This window comes from Pleurodeles waltl, chromosome 2_2 (assembly GCF_031143425.1).
Source record: "Pleurodeles waltl isolate 20211129_DDA chromosome 2_2, aPleWal1.hap1.20221129, whole genome shotgun sequence".
Classification (NCBI taxonomy): domain Eukaryota; kingdom Metazoa; phylum Chordata; class Amphibia; order Caudata; family Salamandridae; genus Pleurodeles; species Pleurodeles waltl.
Window position 1 is genome coordinate 1121456119 of NC_090439.1, and position 20981 is coordinate 1121477099.

Here is a 20981-nt window from a genome sequence, read left to right on the forward strand (position 1 = left end):
GAGTCTGAGCATGGCTTAATGAAACTCTTTGATCTGCCTTGGTGTCACAGATGGCCACGGACACTCTGGTTGTGCCTGGACAATTTGCAGAATGGGCTCCAAGGTAAGGTCAGCAGGAGCAAGACCAAGAAGCTTGGCGACACCCTTGCGCCTTCTCAGGAGAATGTGAGTGGTGGGAAGCAGCCAAGTCCGCTTGGATTTTTAATGTTTTTTCTTAGACTTACCCAAAGACTTTGAGCGCGCAAAGACCATCCTCGTGAATGAATCCTGGGACTTAAGGAATGGGCATTGTTATACTACAAATAAACAGTAACACCTTTTCATAGGCATATGGTAGCTTCCTCTAGATTTCTCATAGTCCTCTGGCCTCCCTTTTTTCTGGGAACCAATAGTAGGGATGGTGTATTTGTGGCACACACTTTTTGCGTTATTTGCTCTGTATCTTCTTCGCTTATGTGATGCAGGGATTTAAGGTGTACCTATCACCGCTGGTGGTGCCTCTGCGGGGAGGGTGTGTCACTTCTCTTGATAACACCTAGATTATCACTCCTTTATCTGTAGTTCTTGCTGGTCGTAGATCCAGAAGAGTAGAGCTGCCAAATTTTCACCTCCAATCTTAACTTTTAGAGTATTTTTACAGATGAGTAATCTGTGGGAAGTTATCTTTGGGAGTATAGGTCAACTAAAGTGTTACTTAGAGCACATAACGTGTTCTCTCTTTTGTATGACAAGCTAAGATATAATTTGTTGTGTTAGTTGATTTCTTTAAGGCTCCACTATGAACAACTGTATATCTACACATGCGAGCATGCATAGCCAGTGATGTGATGTGATGGGCTGGCTATTGTTCAGAAGAGATTGCCTTCCTGTTGGAACCAGGATAACCTGGAATGTGATTTTAAACCATTATAATAACAGGAACATTATATCATGATCTCTACTCTGAGACATAAACGGAGCAGTATACAGCAATCACACATGCCCTGTTAAGTTGTATGGAAGCTGGAATGTTGGGTGTGATACACAGAGGTCATGTCCGTTTTTTTGATTTATTTTTTTTAGATACAAAAAGGCAAAACGTGGGGGGTTGTTAGAATGGCAGTCAACATAGAGGGTTGCTAGATTGGCAGTCAGCAGTAAAGATGGGGTGTACACTGGTCTACTGTGGACATTTTATGTTACTTGGAGCAAAATGGTTTGATTTGTAGGTTTTTCTCTTGCTGTTGTTTCATTAGTATGCAGATGTCATGTGTGGATGTCATGAAATTAATCCAGCCCTAGAAGAAGAATTTTCCAATGTACATGAATTGTCCTACTGAGTTTTTGACTGAATTTCTTTGCTCTGCTAAGTTGTGACTGGTCAGGCTTTAGTTATTCAGCCCCTGTTAACTTTTCCTTCAAACTCCCAGCTGACATTTGATTTTTCCTTATTTTGGACCTAGTCATACCAGCTTGTTGTAATCACATGTTCCTTCATTGAGCAGCGTGGCTTTCAGGAGCTGTAGCCGGTGTGCAGATGAGGTGAATGTAGAACGAAGCGAGAAGCTGAAGGCTCAGCTGATGGAGTACTTTGAGAAGAAGTTGGTCACAGATGAGAACGGGATACGTGTACTCAGCGACAACGAAGATGAGGAAGATGAGGACCAGGAGCTCCAGGATGTTAAAGTGAGTACTGTCCACTGTTTGAGAAAGGAGCCAGTGGGAGATTGAGCAGAACTTCCAGACGTGTTCTAGGTAAAACCAGGCCGCATGATAAGTCCTGGAACTAGAGAATCGTGTGAGTGAGCATATAGGTTATTGGAAAGCAGTAGAAACACTATTGATAAGGTCTTGGAGACTAGTAGGTTGTATTTGGGATGATGAGGTTTTGTGGTTGGTGTATGTGTGTCTCAGTGTGTTTGTTCTTGTGTTGTTGCTCTCTGTCCTTGAGTAATCAGTACTAACCGGCCAGGATTAATGGTGTGCAGGGTCTTTCACCACTACTGTTCTTCAGACCATCTTTATTTTGTCCTTTTTAGAAGATGTTTCATAGCATGCCAGAGACCTAAGTTTGTGGGACCTCAGAGGCGACTCATTTTAGTTAGTTGATCCCTTACCAAAGAGTTGGAGAGAATCATAGTGGACACTAAATCTTTCACCCTGCTTCTGTGACGTTAAGATTCTCTGTCTTCTACCTCAACTTGAGGAACTTAGGCTTTTACCATTGGCAAGAGCTGTAGTCATCTGGTTTGTGGTCTGTTAGCAAGAGGTGTACACACTTATCAAGCATTTTCCAGCCTGCTATCAAGAGACAATAAGCAAATAACACAATCTGCCCAATTTCAAAGTCCCCAGAGCCTAACCTCAAAATAAGACCGATCAACTAGAAATAGGTACAGCCTTGTCACAGTGGCATAAAACGGGCGATCAGTCAGCTTCCAGACGCTAAGATGATGGTGGTCAAAAAATATGTTTGTTGTTTGATTGCCCCATTTAGCAATGATCTGGATTTGGAGTGGGCATTTTTTTTTAAATGCTATTCCGTATATTATAGCAAAGCCATGCAACCTTGTAAATACATGGAAGATGCCAGGTGGAAGGTCAGCAGTTTCTTAGTTTTCAAGCACAATATGCAAGATCCTTAAAAGACTGATTTATGGGAGCATGTTTAGTATTTTTTTTCTTTTATACACAGAGAATTTTTCAATTTAATTTTAAGCAAGTGCATTACCAAAGTTTGGGACCAGTTGAAATCCTCCATTGTCCCACCACCCCCTGCCAGCCGACTGTGGGTTTTCACATTTGTGCTTGGGCATTTGCTTATCCGCAGACACTTGACTAATAATTTGCTAGCTATTAATTCTTGGAGAACATCATAGAGAAATGAGAAGCAGAAAGGAAAAGTCCAGGAAATGATTTAGGATAGATGATCATGAGATTGGAAATCCTGTGTGGAGAGTTGCGGTAAACGCTGGACAACTGAAGCGCTGCGGGTTAAGCTGAGGAGGAGAGGATTCCAGCGACTGAACTTCTCGATACATCTGACCCATTGCTAGGGCCGTCAAGGGACAGCCTGGCAGTTGTCCAAGTGATAGGAGTGGAAGTATGAAGCACAAGGAGAATTTCAAAGGACATGCGCACATTAGCAATATTCAGGGTTGTTAGTAATTGAGGGAAAGCAGCACATTTCATAAAGGGTGCTAATGTGTGGACATTTCTGGAATTGACTTCAAAAGCACATCAGGAGAACCATATTGAGACCTTACGGTAAAGGCAGCGATATTGTAAAGTCATTTCTTGGTTGGTGATAATAACAAGTTAATAATTTAGGACCACTATTCTAGTGTTTCATTTGTGCTGCTGGTTGCAGGTGATGGCCCAGGCAGTCATTTGTTGAGGGCCAGGACTTCCTTTTCATCTTCAGACTTTGACTTGGATCAAATGAAAAGAACGGAGGAGGAAAAGTAGGCCATGCTGGAAAATGGTGACAAAGGAAGAAAGCAGGGATTGAAAAGAACCTATCAGAGTGTAATAAAGAGACAGGAGGTGACGGGTGGCTCACGAAAGAGGCATGAGGAAGAACCAATACTACGCACCCTTGTAGTTGGCAACTAAGACATTTGGCAGTGGAACGCTCTTAAGAAAAACCTTCATCCCTGGCACCTTTTATTTTTCCTTCTTTTCTTGTTTTGCCTTTTACAAAATAAGCATTGCACCATTGTTTGATTGCCTCATTTATCACATGCCTCCGTGTGCATGGTGCCATCAAGGAGATACGGGCTTGCACTTTGCGTGAGGGAGCTGTGTGTGGCAATTGTAATTGAAGCGAACTCCAGGGCGCGAGAGCCCTAAAGGAATCAGAAGAAAAATAGGCTCCTGATTTATACAAATGGGATAGCGTTGGTGTCCTTGAGAGAATAGATTTCACTCTACTTCCGGTGAGGGGGGGGGGTCAATGTATTATATTTGATGTATTTGGTGGCTCTTGTGCAGGATGGTGGTCTTGGCAATGAAGCCAACATTTGACCACTTTGTGGCTCTTGTGCAGGGTTACTATTCTGGGCATGGGGTGGCATTGACTACATCGTTGGCAAGCAAGCTGGATGGTGTTGCCTTGATGGGTGTATTTGCATGCCAGGCACAACAGTACAGTGTAACATTGACCTTTTTTTTTTTTTTTTTTTGGGAAGACACTACAGTTTTCACAAAAGTTAATACATACACACTTTGCACCAGAGGTTAGCATGGCTGAGACATCCGGGGGATTTGCAGGGTTAGTGAGGTAAGACAAACTTAGCTGTTTTTGCCAAAGGCATAATACACACTTCTTGTATTTGTCTGTGTTATTGAACTCTCTTGACCAGGCCGTAGATACCCATTACACCTTCTGTTAACTTTGAATGCATTTTATCATGTCACTCAAATACCTCTGCCTGTCTTTTCAGCTGCGAGACTGCGAGAGCTTGATCCGTGCTGACATCAGTCAGTTTCTGTCCATTCGTAGTGAGGAGAAGTTTTCAGGCCGTGCGGTCGCACGGATACTTCACGGCATTGGTAAGTGTTGTCTTCTATTAGCCATCAGCCTTTGTTACTTATCACTTGAGGTTCAGATCAGTTTGGGTTGCATGAAGTCACCCTCTCTCATCACTGCATCATCAGGTTCATCCCACACCAAATACTAGCATCAAAATGCCCCGCGTTTGGCATTGAAAACCTTGGAGTTAACTGCACCCACTGAGGACCAGAAGATTGGAAACTGTGTCCTAATTCCTTCTACTCCCAAAACAACGTATCCCTCTAACTTTTCATGCAGGGAGCAGGTGTGCAGTCTCGTCACAACTATTTAGCTACACAACAGTTTTCAAAGATATGTTTGGGGAGTGGAAAACTTGTAAAGCAATGGACATGTATGGTCTTAAGACCCCTGTAAAAGGAATCTATAAGATCTACTCAACATACCTAAGCCTTAAAGAACAGTAAGTGGAGGCCAAAGTACCTTCTTGAGACTGAAGGTAATTTCAGCAACAAATGCCCATGGAAACATTTTGACATGGTTGGAAAGTCCACAAAGCCTCCCGCTGCTGTTGATATTTCTCAAACTAAAGAACACTGTCAATTTCTCAAAATAAAGATTGAGTTTTTCTCTCGCAGCAACAACCGACATACCACAAAAGGCCCGAATGAGCAAAATATCAGTGGAATGGAGATCTTATTCAAACTGACTTGTACACACTCTCTAGCAAATTATCTTGACAGCATGAGTTTGCCCCTCCCACTCTATTGACTAGTGTAGTCAACATTTCTCTGAAACAAGTAGTCCTTGTGTGCCTGAAAACTGGAGAGGTTACCCCCTTCTGAGAACAACCTGATGGGTTCCCTGAAGACTTTAACAAATTGTTCGTCCTGCAATTAACCCACCCTTCATAGCAAACACTATTGAAAATTGCATCATGAAGGAGCTAATAAACTTCATTGAAAAATATAACCTGCTTAATGATGTTCATTCCGGCCTCAGGCCTGGCTGCAGCACAGTGATGGCAATCCTACACATATTGGACAGAGGCACATTATGTTTTCTTATTTCTTTGGACCTGTCAGCAGCGTTTGACACAATCAACTATGCCTTCCTTCCAGAAACTTTAAAGAGAAGATGGGGACCAGGGGCACAGTTGTGAGCTAGGGTGTATCTTTGGAACATGTAATAGCAAGTAAGACAGCTGAGCACCCTCTTGAGTCCCGCGCTTTTTCAACCTGTAGGCCTGCAAGAGTTCCACACCCTTTAATTTATAGCTGTAACTCCTTTGCTCTCAGTCACATGTGCTGTGTCAGTGGAGGGAATATGGTGAAAAACAGATTGTGGCAGGTTAAGAATGTTGGAAGCCCAAAGGAGTACAGGTGAGTTAATTGCATACTAGTTGTTTGAGGGCTGAGTAGAAAAAGATAGTTTGGCTGCGGGCAGTATGTGGATGGGGAGGAGGGATATCCAGCAGCTTGTAACAGGAGTGGGACTGCAGATTTAACCATTTTGTGTAGAAGAAATCACCAAGATGGGAATGGTGGTAAAAGGTGGAAAGATGGGTCAGAAGGCTGAATGAGGTGATTTCCTGATGGGAGGATGTAGACGAGTCTGATGGAGCACACAATGGATTGCCTGATTTGAGAACTTGCATCAGTTCCTTGGTAAGATAGAGGTATAGGAGTCAGGTTTGGCAGACAGAGGTGTATAGCATGAGGCTGGTGCAACAGTATTGGACTGCTACAGTCAGCAGCCTGTTGCGTGTCTTCCTATTGTGTTTTTTAAGAAGAGCAATATAAAGTGAAGTCGCTAGCCCTAAGATTGCAAAGAGGTAATAGGACGAGGACGGAGTTCAAAATATACAGTGGTTTCAAAGGGCAGTTTTTGAGGGGACATGAGATCAAAATAAGCAGATTTGGCTGAATGGAGGGCACCTGTAAGACTGCCACGATCTAGCATTAGGTGTTAAGGTTTTCCGGGATGTGTTAATTGTTCATCTCTGCAGTTGGTGGCACATTTGTGTTTCAAGGCTAAGGGCGAGAAGCCCTGGATCTGAAGGTTAATTTGTAGGGAAGCAGACAGCTGCTAGAGTACAGTATGGAAGTTGTCGAGGAATGTATTAGATGAGTTGTGTAGTAGTCATGTCATCTACTACTGAAACCACCAGCACAATTAGGAGACATCTCAGAACCTTTAAGGGCCATCCAGCGACTAGCATGCATCACTATCACCGACAGTAGGCATTCTAGAATGTTGCTTTGTTCGATGACGTCTGCTTCAGTTGAGACCTATTGTGACATCATTCACCGAACAGCCCTCAAAGGCATCAGTCGCGTCCCATAATGGATCAGCTGCCGGTAACCAGCTTCTACCAAGTATATATAAAGAAAGCAGAAGGCATATCCCCTGATAATATTGAAACATGCATATTTGGTTGCTAAATATACAAATGGGTATTTTAACTAACATTTTGTTTTTTCCATGTTTGTCTTAAAAACGTTAATGGATATTTGCATTCCATTACTCACTGCGCCACATCCTTGTGTCTGCTTGTTTGTTTTCTGATGGAAAAGTTGTTCTTGAGTTTTTCTTGTTGGTATTACCCGTGATAATTATTCTATTTTGACTGGGCCTTTCTTTTGTTTAACAGGAAGTCCCTGCTATCCTCCTCAGGTGTATGGGCGGGACCGGAGATATTGGCGGAAGTACATCCATTTTGATTTTAACGAGCTCATACGCCTGGCAACTGAGGAGATTATTCGCTGGAAGTGAGATAGCACTTTGAAAGTAAATGCTGGGAAGGCTGCATCTGTCCAGAGAGTGTCCTAACATCACAGGTAGCCATCGAAGAACTACCCTAATGCTATACATTTCCACTGGAGAACCCCTGTAACATCGTTCGCATCCACTGAAGAACCGCTCTAATATCATATGCATCCCTTGAAGATCTTCCCTATTGTCATGCACATCCATTGAGGAGCTGCACTTATATCATATGCATCAGTCAAAGAACTTCCAAAGGTTATAAGCCTCCATTGGCAAACTGCACCAAAATAATATGCATTGGTTGAAGAACACTATCATCCCTATGGAACAACTATACTTCGATGTTGTGGTATAGAGTGTAGTGGCTGAGGAGACCAGAAGTGATATATATCGTTCGAAGAATCGCACTACTGTCATAAGCATCTGCGGAAGGGCTGCCCTAACATTGGACTCATCCATTGAAGAGCCGCCCTGAGATCACACGCCCCATCTGAAGATCTTCTTCACTGTCATGCACATCCATTGAAGGGCTGCACTAACTACATATGCATTTGTCAAAGAGCTGTCCAAACATCACACACGTGTTGGCGAAATGCACTAACGTCATACGCATCTGTTGAGGGACCGCACTAACATACGTATCTGAAAAGCAGCACTAATGTCATAGACGTCTGTTGAAGAATTAAACTGACGTTATATGCATCTGTTGCAGAACTGCCCTAACGTCACCCGCATCCTTCAAAGAGCTGCCCATATAGTGTCAGTGGTGGAGGTTGGAAAGACTAAGGTTGCTGTGTTAATAATAACCTCAGTTTATTTAATATGCACATTTCTAATGCAGAGGAGAGTAGAGAAGTCAAATGGATCAAACATCGTGCTAGAGAAGCAAAGCAGACATTGAACAAGTCCTTCAACGTGACTGATGAGCACCAAATAACATAATGGAACTTATGGTCACACCATTGTGGATGTAAGCACCAACATTTGCACTGAGGTGATACATCAGTGGATTTCTGGAACTGAAACCTTCTTGATCCATGAAAAAGGGGTCTGACAGACTCCAAGATGAAGTTTTGTAATGTTTGACTGACCGGCCACATACACAGCAGTCAGTGTCTCTCTTCTCTTCTTGCCATCACTCATTCCGAACTCAGGACTGAGTGTACTATTCAGGTTCATAGCAAATTACTCACTTGTATCTTTCAACACTGGCTGACCCTCGATGCAATGTGAAGTATGTTGCACCAAGGGGTCCGATGGCGTGGTACCAGCCTGCAGTGCCAGGGAGACCAATCGCAGACCTTGCGTAAGTGACGCCAGATCTCCCTATATAGTTTCTGCCACACGTCTTGTTTACGTCACCATCTTCAGTGTAGGGTGCCAGGGTGTTCCTGTAGTGTCTTGTCAAGCTCCCCATGGTGAGTCGACTCCTAGAAGGTTAAAAATGATAGCAGGTCACTGAGGACCTGGGTTATTTTTCACATCTCAGAGGCCTGTATAGACCCTGCCCAGTGCCTATTATAATTTTGAGTTACGAATGTAACTTTTAATTTCTGCTTTGTTTTCGTCTGTGGTATTCAGAAAGTGTTTTTATGTTTTATACTTGTTACTTTTTGACCACCCGCTATATTGTAAATTGCAAATTTAGCGAGGGCTACCACCCGGACCGCCACACTTCATAGGCCAACAACCTTTGGCTGACTCTGTTTAGCCCAACACAGGGTAATCCTATTCAGCGCATGAATATGACGTCCTCTTTGAGACTGGTCCCATAGTGCACCCTGCGTCACGCGTCTGCTTAAGGTCTCACTCTACCTCACAAAATGGATCTTTGAACATGTGCTGTCATTTTATATTTTTAAATCATATTTTTCTAATAAAACACTTGTTTTGAGGTCTTGTGTGTTGTTTGGACTTTAGAAAGACATTGTTTGTCACATTTGTGTTGTGCTGTGGGCGAACAGCCCTATGTCTGGGAACGTGATAGAGATCATGAATGCAGTGTGTCTGGAGTCCTGCGCCCTGCGTGATGTACAACCACACACAGCTCACCACACAGCAAGGAAGAGTGGTCTGTGGTTTATGCCTTTGCTTGCTCTTTGGGTCATCTGAGTGGTACAGATGGCATTGCTGCAGGCCATGCGCTGTGTGTACCTCCTGGGGTTTTACCTAAAAGGACCCCATTATGTGTATGGCTGACTTCCTCCAAGGCCCATCCAGTAAATCCACCGTACATTTTGTCGCACCATAAGTCTGTGTAAACTTCTCACTCATCCCACACAAATAACATTGTATCACTCACTTTTCAATCTTTGCATCCGTTCTGAGCCACCAACAATATTTACTCGCCTTCCTTTTGGTGTTCGACATCCCCCTATGTCCTAAATGTGACAGTGCTACAGTTCTTTTCTTATTAGATGGAATTTCTCATTTAAGACCTTGCAGTTTGAAATTTGTGTACCTGGAGGCGATACCACTTTGTCATACTGGGATAAAATATTTTCCTTCAGTGTTGAGACTTCCCTAGCCTTCCATCCATCCAGTCTCTTCTCAGATGGCTAGCCATCCGCCAAACACTTCGTCATCTCAAAAACCTCTTCACCAAGGACATATCTCATCATTCCAAAACATCTCAACCAATGACCTATAGACAACACTTTGGACTGCCTCATGCACTCAGTTTCCGTCAAAGCAGCACTCTGCGTCCTGACGCTTTCTGCAACATGTTCATATGTTTCAGCAACATGACATTCTTCATTCTCCCATCCTCTCACTATTGTTGTAAGGAATAACATCCAAACAATTGATGTATAAAAAGGTAATCTTCCTTACTGATATACAGCCAATTGAGCAAATAGGCCCAGCAGCTACCAGTGTCTTCTTACCTAGTCAATTGCATCCACATTCAAACTAGCCCACCATACACATTCTACCATCAGTACTCCCCACATTCCATGACTCCAGTACTGCGCCATACCACGCCTCCTTACCCCTGGTGGCCTGTCATGCAGTGTGCTCCATCATTGCTCTCCTGGCAGGCTGAACAGCAGACTGCCCCAGCTACAATGACCTGAAATATGAATAGCTCTTCACCATCCTTGCCGCATATGATGTGATCGGCTCAGCACTGGCTGCCCAATCCCACTGGCTTGGCATTTGACTGGCTCTGTCCTAGCCCCAGTGACCTAAATGTGGCATTGCTCTGCCCCAGGCCTGCCAACCTGGCACTGTCATAGCCCCTCCGCCCTGGCTTTCAACTGGCTCTGATTCAGCCCTCATAGCCTGCCACATTTGTTTATTTTGCTTTCCACCTCAAGTATTTACTGCATAGGTAGAAGGTGTAGGATATGGAGGTGAGACATTTTCTAAAGATAAGAAATTGGCGATGGTTTGTAACTGTCTGTGTGCTGAAGGATTGAGTCATTTTAAAGTAACCAGATATGGGGAAGTAATACAGGACCACAAGGTACGTTTTCAAGTACTTATTTCCTCTGACGATACACAAGTTCAGGGGATACTACCGACCAGGCAGAGAAACTGCTCCAACTGACGGTCTCGTTCCAAGCATTACATTCTCAGAACTGCATTAAGAGTCTGATGCCAGAATTCAAACCCGGCACATCTTCCCCCTTTACAACCTATTCCTCCAAACTTGATAACAAACGAGCAGGAAGAGAAAAACACAGAAAATAAATTAAAAAATAAATAATTAGATTATAACACATCACCATTAGTCCATATAAACGGACGGTTACACATAGTCCTGGAATCGTGTGGGAGGCCACACAGGATGGCCTTTAAACACGTGTACTACCAGCACACACATCACTACCCACATCACAACTTGCATGCACGTTGCCACCCCACTGAGGTGATAACCTTTCTTTGTTCCACCATTTGTTACCCTCCAGCATGACCACTCGATCTTTGACTTTCATGACTTTCTTCGGTTGGGAGAATCTGGATCCCCATTTTACCCTAATACCTGGGAGCCGAACCCTAACCAGATCTACAGATTTGATGGACAAGGTATGAGCCGTTTCCGGATTACAACACTACCATACTTCCTTTATAATATTTCATATCTCAACTTTACAGATGCTAGTTCTCTTTCCTTCATAGAACACCCCATCCATAGACCATCTAACTTGGTCGCAGGTTCACGGCCCTTGAAGAGTGAAAGGAGGTACCCCAGTGGCCGCTTTGGGAGTGGTGCAAATTGCCCACCGTTACGTCCTTCATTTCCTTGCCCCAATCCAACCCACTGGCGATAGACAACTGAATGTTTTCCTTGATAACCCTGTTACACCTCTCAACCAGGCTGTTACTACAAGGGTGGTACAAAGACGTTTTGGTGTTTTTTCGCACCCCAGTGGGACAAAACAAATACAAACTCACCAGGCGTAAATTGAACGTCACTATCCATCGCATCATCAGGTACGCCTTTTCTCATGAATACTGTTTGCAGAAAACCAATTACCTCAGAAGAAATTCTATCTCAGGCCATTGTAATAAATAATAAGTACGATTCCATACCTACAGTTCTCTTTCACCACATTGATGGGTCCAATGATGCCAATAACCAATTTGGTCCACGCTCTGTCAGGAATAGGCACAGCCTCCACCGGACTTAGACTTGTTGCTAATGGCACATTCCATGCATTCTCTCACAAAATGCTCCACCTCCATGTCTAACCCCAGCCACCAAAACCTGTCCCTAATCCTCCTTTTCATACCTTTCATCCCTACATGGCCTTCATGCACTAGCTCCAACACTTTGCCACAAATCCCACTGGGTACAATCAAAATATGCCCTCTTCTAGGCAACCTGTCCATGACATTTAACTCAGAAAAAATATGCTTGTAAGCATCAACATTCATGAAAGAATTGTCCTTGGGCTAGTTCTTGCCAATGAGACTTCTGATATCCAGCAAATCTTTATCGCTTTCTAGAGCAGACCTCCACTCATCCTCTGAAATGCATTCTCCAATATTATTGGATATCGCACCCACCCTGCCAAAATCATCATCATCGGTGTCAACAGCTTCCTTATCCATCATTCAGGGATAATCGGGACAGACAGTCTGCAAAAATGTTCCTCACACCTGGAATGTATTCCACCCAGTACTGAAACTCTGAAAGCCTAAACTGCCATTTTGCAGTGCTTGGCATGGCATTACAAGCACCTCTGGTATTAAAAATGTTAATTAAGGCTTGAGGACTACCCTGATTGTGAATTCCATACTCCATAAGAAGTTCCTGAAGTGTTTAACCCCCCCTACCAACAGGCCAGGACCTCATGTTTAATAACAGAGATGTACTCTCAGCCTCCTCAAGGCACGAGATGCAAAGGCCACCACTTCATCCTTTCCCTCACACATTTGCAACAGTACAGCCCCTAACCTCTATTGATGGCGTAAGTGACAATGATTGAGAGGTCAGGTGTGTCAAATAATTTTAAAGGAATAGCGCTAGCAACTTCCTTCTTCATTACTTCAAATTCACAATCTACCTCTTTGCTTCATACAAACTTTTCATTCCTCTTGAGCAAATTTCTCAGATTGCAGGTTCTCTCCACACATTTGCGTATGAAACAGGAATAGAATTCCAGCATCTCAAAAATTATCGGCCCAGATCCTTGATGGTGGGAGCCAGGAATTCGGAAATTGCCCTGACCAAACTCTCCTTTGGTTCCACCCCTTTTTCTGAATTTTTGTGCCCCAAATAGTCCACACATTCAATTGCAAATCTACTTGTCTGCCCTCAACGTCATGTCTTTATCTCTCAAAGCTGATAGGACCATTGCCAAGGACTTGGGAGGACATATCTTAACCGAAGACCAGAATGTCATCCTGAAAACACTTAATGTTGGGTATGGCCTTGCACATTGCCTCCATGACTCTCTGAAAAGCAGAAGAGGCTAAAGCCAAACCAAATGGTATACATTTAAATCTGAGAGCACCTTCCAGCACGATAAACAATGTTAAGTGCCTCAACTCATGTTTCAGTGCAATCTGGTGGTAGGCAGCTGTCATGTCTAGAGTTTAGGGAGGCCAACATCTTGGTTATTTTTGACAGGGGGTGCCTGTCCACCCAAATTCTTTCTTGAGGTCCCTTAGGTCTATGCACATCGTCAATGACCCATTAGTCTTTCTTGGTAGTACAATTGGGGATAACCATTCAGAACTTTCATTGGCCTCAATGATACCCTGATCGCACAGTTTTTAGCTCCTTCCTGAGCTCTTCCCTCGTGGTTAGAGGCACATGCCTCACCTTGTGCACTACCGGAATGGCCTCAGACTTTAATATAATCTGATGAGGAAAAACCCTTGTGTTTTCCTAGTTTCTCTTGGAAAATCTCTGGGAATGCTTTCACTCATGGGTACTCACTCACAGCTGCCACACAACCTTCCTTCAACAAGACCTGCTCCGGACTATTAGGATTCAGGATTATTTCCAATTTCCTTTACTCCCGCCACCATAATAGGCAAGACCCACTCTTGGCCACATATATTGTGCCTGCTCCTTGTTCCCTTTGAAGTCCAGCACAGTATCAAATTCACCCACAACGTTTACAGACTTTCCTCCATATGCAACTGGTTGCATGCATGACTTTTTCAAGGTAGTGTTTTTTAATCTCTTTCACTCTTTTGTACCAATCAGAGTGAAGAAGGATCCATACTCAGCCATCATATGACAGGAACATCTGCCACATTCACCTGGCAAAACAGTCTTTTGACATTTGTCAGACCGATTTGCATCACATCATTGTCTAGACCTGCTTTAACTTCCTCCTCCGATCTTGTACACAAAACACTACATTTTCATCATCAGATTCAGAGCTGTTTTCCTTGTTGCCGGTGGTTTCAACTACATTAATCTGTCTGGAAACACACTTCTCGCTGCTAGATTTGCACACCCTAGCAAAATGCTTTTTAACTACAGCAGGGCAAACAGTAACATTACCCAAATGATTCCTATTCCCGCACCTGTAACATTCAGTGACCCTTTGTTTTCTTTCCAATTTATTTTCCTTATGTTTCATGGCTTCCCCACCCTGGATAGCATGTACATGTTAACTAAGCAACATCTGTTCCATGTAAATTGTAGTTGCTTCTGTGCTACTAGTGATCTCAATAGCTTTGTCCAAGGTCAGAGCATCTGCGTTCAACACCTTATCCTGAATCTTTCCATTGTTGGTTTTTCCACAATGTGATTCCTAATCATCTCTTCCTCAAACACCCTATAACTACACGTAGCAGCCAAAATTCTCAACTCTCCAACATAAGATTCGATGTAATCACCGGACAGCTGTTGTTTGGCATAAAGTGTATGCCTTTACATAATAATATTTTTCTTGAACCAGGCATCTAAAATCTTGATGGCCGTTGCATATTCATCCTTTCCCTCCATCACACTGACAATAGGTAATTTGTTTTAATACTTTCCTGCCTTCAGAGCCCAAGGAATGCCTTAAAATAGCACACTTCCTAGTTTGCTTAATATTCTCCCATTCTATGGCCTCCAAGTAGACCTCAAAACCCTCCTTCCACTGTTTCCGTTCAATTTGGGGAGAACCTGGAGTTGCCAAGAAAGCAGGAGTAGGAACAGTGCTCTGCTGCATGCTTCCCATAATACTATTTATGCAGTAAATAACTATACAAAGTGAAAACAAGTACCTATATATACAAAAAGGATCACAGCAACACCTGCCTTTGAGGCACAAGTGCTATCATCTCTGAGGACTCGGTGACTTGGACTATGCCGAGAACCCCAAGTTACATTTGGGAAAAAAACTGGATAATTCTGGGACTTTGTATTTTGGACCATTCAATAGCCCAAAAACTTGTTGGATGGAATGTCCCATGTAAGTTCTTGGAATGTGAAATTTGTAGAGCCGTGAGACTTCTATGTTATTTGGCTGTACAGGCCACCAATAGAATGCCTGCTGGTGATTAGATCCATAGTGTCTTGTGGTTTTTTTCCTTAGTTTATTTGATTGATTTTCAATTCAAAAAGTAAAAATTCAGAGCAAAGCACTATTAATAGCACAGAGCATGAGTTGTACAAAATAATATGTCCTGGTCCAATGGAAACCATTAAATAGTGGGAGAGACAATAACATGTATGAGATACTTACGTTTCTTCACAATATCATTAGAACCATTGCCTAAACGTGTATGAAAAATACAAAACATCGTGAGGGTTTGGGTGTAATATATGATATAACTGTGGAGCCTAACCGTGCAGTCCACTCACAAATACCTTCTTGGGTCCAGTCAGGGTCAATTACTTAACCTTAAGCTCAACCCTGGATAGCTGTGGCTGCACAGTTTAGTCTCCCTTTGTGCAATCCCAAGGGCAGCTTGGCAGTCCTTCTATGGTCCTCTCTCCAAATCCAGCATGATCTCGGGGTCAAGGTGCCATATTTATTCCATGAAAAATTCTCGAGGGGACCACAAGGCCACTAACCAAGGAGCTACTGGGTCCCTTCCTACTTGTTTGCATGTTTCAATGATGTGTGGCTACCAAAAACAGAATAGGTTTTCACTCCCTGGCTGTGTTTCCACTTTGTCTGCAAGAAAAAGCATCCTACTCAGGTGTTATTGCTACTTCCCTTACAAAGGCGGCTCCCCCATTGAAGCTCACCTTTTGGGCTAACACTCTGAATGGCCATCCTGGGAGAGGAGGTAACACTTCATCACTCTGCGGCAACTGCATTTGTTCCTGAACCTGGGAGTCGTTCGCACGTCTCCCCAGGTGGTCAGAAAGCTGTCTGTGTGCTAGGGCCTTTTGTGAGGCTGCTGGGCTATCTGGCGTGCAGAGTGGCAACTTCCTAAAAGTTGCTAAACTTTAATTGTGATATTGAATTTGACATAGGCATCTGGTCAGGTTTAATACCACAATTAATTTGATACCTTACCTTTAGGTAGTCCCATTCAGAAGTTAGCCAGCCTGGGGTGCCAACCGGTAACACTCTAGCCTATGGGGCTACTACCTTATCCACAGCAAAACAACAATTTGAAAGTGTTGCTTTTAAGACATATTAAAAATATATATCCTACATGACAAGATACAGCTCCTTGCCATAGGGCTCTATAGTCCTTCTTTAGGGGAGACTTGCATATATTATTAATTGAAAGTGTGCCTTTGACATTGGTTTAAATGGTAAGGACGAGATGACAGTGAAAACACTGTACTTCCAGTCTACAGTGGCAGGCTGGGAGCCATTTTGTACTTTTATCACAAACAGGGCGGCACAAACAGTGCTGCAGCCCTGAGTGAACACTCTGCCTTACATGCCCTAGGCACCCTTAGTACCATATACTAGGGACTTATAAGTAAATCAGCTTATGCCAGTTGGGGTACACAATTAAACATACACTTTGTAAGGGGTTAGAATACTTGCACTAAGGTCTGGTTAAACGGCCTTGTGCACTCTAAGTCTGAAAACCAGCAGCATCAGTCCAGAAATGTGGGGGTGAACATGCAAAGAAAAGACATTTCCGTACAAGCATCAAGTCTTTTACAGTACATTGCATTAGGTTAACATCACAGATGACATTCGTATTTTTTGTAGATAATAAGCATGAGGAGGTAGAAAAAAGTTGGGTTCAAGTCATGGTGGTCTATCCGATTTTGGATCACTTTTGAGCAAAATAGATTCCCGCTCAGCTATTTTCTTCAGGTGAAATCACAAGAGACTGGTCACACCTTTCCGTTTGCGCCCTTCTATTTCCAGCGCATGAGGTGACTTTCAACAGAGAGCAACCAATGAGTCTATATCTCATCTTGCCCATTTTGGAACTAGGCATTACAGTGTCCTGTGTTAAAAGAAACAAAATGACATGACGGGAAGTCACTGTGGCTACAATGCATAAATAAATAGCCCTGGATAGATCTGGAAGTCGGCATGAAACTACCAAATGGCTAATGGAAGCCTGCTGCCTTGGGTTGAGGTCAGAGGTCACCCTAAATGTAGTCTAGAGGCTAAGTTGCTTATCTTGCCACTTAAATACCTGGAAAGTTAACTTTTTATTTATTGGACCTCAGGTGTGCAAATTAAGTCTGTAATTTACAAACCAATTCTGTAGTGTTTAAAATGAAAAATGCTTGAAGGTTATACATTAACTCGCCGGGTTCTCCAAACAGTGTTATGGAGGGTTCCCAGTACTGGAGAAAGGTTTTAAGAAAAGCAAGATTATTCCTTTAAGAATAACTCATTTTTGGCATGAAACCCCTACAAGAAACATGTTCAGAACCACTGTGAAACAGAAACATTTTATTTACCTGCGTTAGTGTTACTGTGTCCTACTTCAGCCATGGTCTCCTGCTTAGGATAACATTGCCCACAGGAATGCTCATCTCTGACGCGAACTGCCTTTGCTTCCGAAGTGTGAAAATCCACGAAGTGCTTGCCCAGACGAAATTGTTTACATTTCTGCTACTATTTGGAGGCTGTCTTTTCTCGTTCTGATGTTCTCAGGCTAGCACCTGCTAGTGCTTACTGTAAGACACTGACGTGACCATTACTTAGAACTTCTGTAGGGTATATATTTGCATCTTGCCTTTCACCTACGAGCTTGCTCCAGTGACCATTGCTGCTGGAGCGACGGATGGTGGAGGGGACCTCTGGTCAGTTGAATTTGTGACTCACAGATAACTAAAATGTATTTCTGTTAATAAACTCTTTCAGATTGATTCCGAATGGGTGTGTGAGCAGGTTTCTTTGATACCAACTTGTACCTACCTAAAACAGTTTAGGGCCCCTGCCCTCTCCTTTGGCCAGTTGAATTTACAAGCTGTTCAACATGTCACCAGATTAATGCTTCCGGGATGCCACTGTCTGGAAAGGCTTGTTAGCCAGAAAAGATAAAACTTAATCTCCCATTGTAAAGATATGGAAGCCTTCATGACAATTGCAGTTTGTAATGAGAAAGACCATCTGTTTGGAGATCCTGTGAGAACTAATTACCAACATTTAGTATTACCACCCTCTCCCCTGACGTTGCCTTCTTCACCAAAACCTGGCTCAACCCCCCTTCGAATCCCAACATTGCCCCTGCAACTCCTGATGGCTACAAGATGACATACCAAGACCTCCCCAACAAACTTAACGGGTGCATTGCCGTCATCTTCAAAGAAACCATCCAATGCACCCTCACCAGCATCAACCCCCACACCTCTCATGGAATAGCTCAACTTTCAACTAAAGACCAACGCCATGACCATGATAAGAGGCACCCTCGGGACCCCGACCAGCTTTCTGCAACACCATCTCTAACCTCATTGCACCTCTAGCCATCAACTCCTACCACTACACCCTACCTGGCAACCTTAATTTGCACATCGAAAACCCTAATGACACCAACTCTTCCACCCTCCCTGAGAACCTGAGCAACATTGGCCTCACTTAACTAGTTACAGAACCCACCCTCAAAGCCAGTCACACTCTTGACACTGTGTTACCGCCAACAACAACATAATCAAATTCAGCCTCGTCACAGATCTCACCTGGACCATCCATGTCATCGTCCACTTCACGATCTCCGATGCTCAGCATGCCATCTCCAAGCATCACAGCTCCTCCCACCACAGCCGGAGCAAGGTAACCGAGACACAGTGGACATAGACCCTCAGCATCACCCAAGTCGACGCATCATCAGACTTCGACCAAGCTGTCCAGTTCTTCTAAGCGTGAATCACCAACTGCACTGACAGTTGCCCCATTGAAACCATCAAAAACCATCAAAACCTCAAAACACGCCAGCTCGTACACCCCATACCTCAGAACCATCAATCGCAACTGCTGTTGACTCGAGAAACGATGGTGCACCACAAGGAACCTAACCGACAGAGCCCCCCATAAAGCAGCTCTCAGCAAATACCACCTATGCATCAAGGAAGCCAAGAAGCAGCCATCACAGCCTACATCGAACATTGCAGATAACCACACGTAGGCGCTCATCAAAATAGTTGAGGAATTCTCCAACCCGACAGCCACAGAGAACACCATCCATCCCTTCCATGACCTCTGTGACTCATTCTTGGACTTCGACACCAAGATCGTTCCATCTCCCACCACACCCTCATCAACAGACACTACAACATCAGCATACAGCAAACCACCTGCAAGTGGATCGCCTCTTTCCTTGCAGGTCGTACACAGAGCATCCGGCTGCCTCCCTTCACCTCCGAATCAAAGGACATTATATGTGGTGTACCCCAAGGATCCTCCCTTAGCCCCATCCTTTTCAACACCTACATGACACCCCTTGCAGGCGTTGTCATGTCTCACAGACTCAACATAATCTCCTACACTGACAACACTCCAACTAATCCTATCGCTCACCAAGGACTCCTCCAATGACAAAACCAACTTCTGCGACGTCATGACCAACGTAGCCAACTGGATGAGCAACAACTGCCTCAAACTCAACTCCGACAAGACAGAGCTACTGATCTTTGGGCAGCACACTTCCTCTTGAGACCACAGCTGGTGGCCAGCAGATCACGGACCAACACCTACAGACCATGCATGCAACCTAGGCATCACCCTTGACAACAAAATAACCATGAAACCACAATTCAATGGTTGCCTCCTCCTGCTTCCACACCCTTCGCATGCTCCACAGTCTTCAGATGGATGCCAGTCAACACCAGGAAAATAGTCACCCAGGCCCTCGTCATCAGCCACCTCGACTATGACAATGCAGGAATTTCTTCCCAGCTCTTTAAGAGTCCAAACCATACAGAATGCGGCAGCCAGAACTCATTCTGGAACTCCCAAAACAGACCCACATCACCCCTCACCTCAGAAACCTCCACTGGCTGCCCCTCCAGAAGAGATGCCAGTTGTGGGTTTACTAAAAACTTTATAGGGCCTTACAGCCAGCCCTTTGCTTATAGTGGGCTGGCTGTCTTCTCACTCGTGTGTGCTTTTTATTTGATAGCTTTTGTTGCCACATCTAGTGTTTGTCTCTCCCTTCCCCTGGAGCATGGCCCCTTTACCAACTCTCTCATGGACTGACTTGTATCCTTCCACTGGTCACATTTAGGAAACTGTTTTTCTTCTTGCTTCACCACTCAATGAAGAGGGTATGCGTTTTTACAGCTCTTTCTCATGCGCCTCTCCCGCTGAAAACTAACTGGCACCTGCAGAAGGCAGAATAGAGAGAATGGGCCAAAACAAAAAAAGGTCCTTGGTATGTTTATTCTTAAGTGAATGTAGAATGTTGAATATGACATAGTTATGAGTATTAGAATGTTGAACACTGCGGGTGGCAGCTGAAGGATGCATGTCAGCTTTGTAGACGTTTTGGCTCATTTAGAAGGTTTATTTGGAAATAAATATTAAATTGTTCATGAGAGTGAGAAGTTTACTTAACCATAATGGCGATGAAGTGAAGAAGGAACACAGGAAGATGCTGGCGGCAGTTTAACCTACCTAGTAAGAAGACTTGGCGTCCTGGGACTGACTTTTTAAAACAGGCGCTGCGGGCTGTGTGTAATATTAATCGCTGTTGTGTAGCACCACATTATTTCCGGGGCTACACTGAAATCTACAGGTTATGTTGCTTCAGGTATTGTCTTAAGTGGTTCACATTAACGCTTTTGTCAGAACTTATTGGATTTCATTGTTGGCGCACTACCGTTGTGAAGCGCACAATCAGCGTGGAGTAGTGAAAGGCATTGGTGAAGCACAAATATAGCACTGTT

The 20981-nt window shown here is 43.8% G+C and overlaps 1 protein-coding gene across 3 annotated transcripts in view; it reads left to right on the plus strand.

Moving 5' to 3' along the window:
• RECQL4 (RecQ like helicase 4) overlaps positions 1-9155 on the plus strand; it is a 235129-nt gene extending 225974 nt beyond the window's left edge. For all 3 annotated transcript variants that reach the window (XM_069220936.1, XM_069220938.1, XM_069220937.1), the window contains exons 23-25: positions 1485-1665; positions 4425-4533; positions 7146-9155. In XM_069220936.1, the coding sequence (XP_069077037.1) occupies positions 1485-1665; positions 4425-4533; positions 7146-7267 (412 nt within the window). In that variant the 3' untranslated portion in view covers positions 7268-9155. The remainder of the gene's footprint in view (positions 1-1484; positions 1666-4424; positions 4534-7145) is intronic.
• The last annotated feature ends 11826 nt before the right edge of the window (positions 9156-20981 follow it).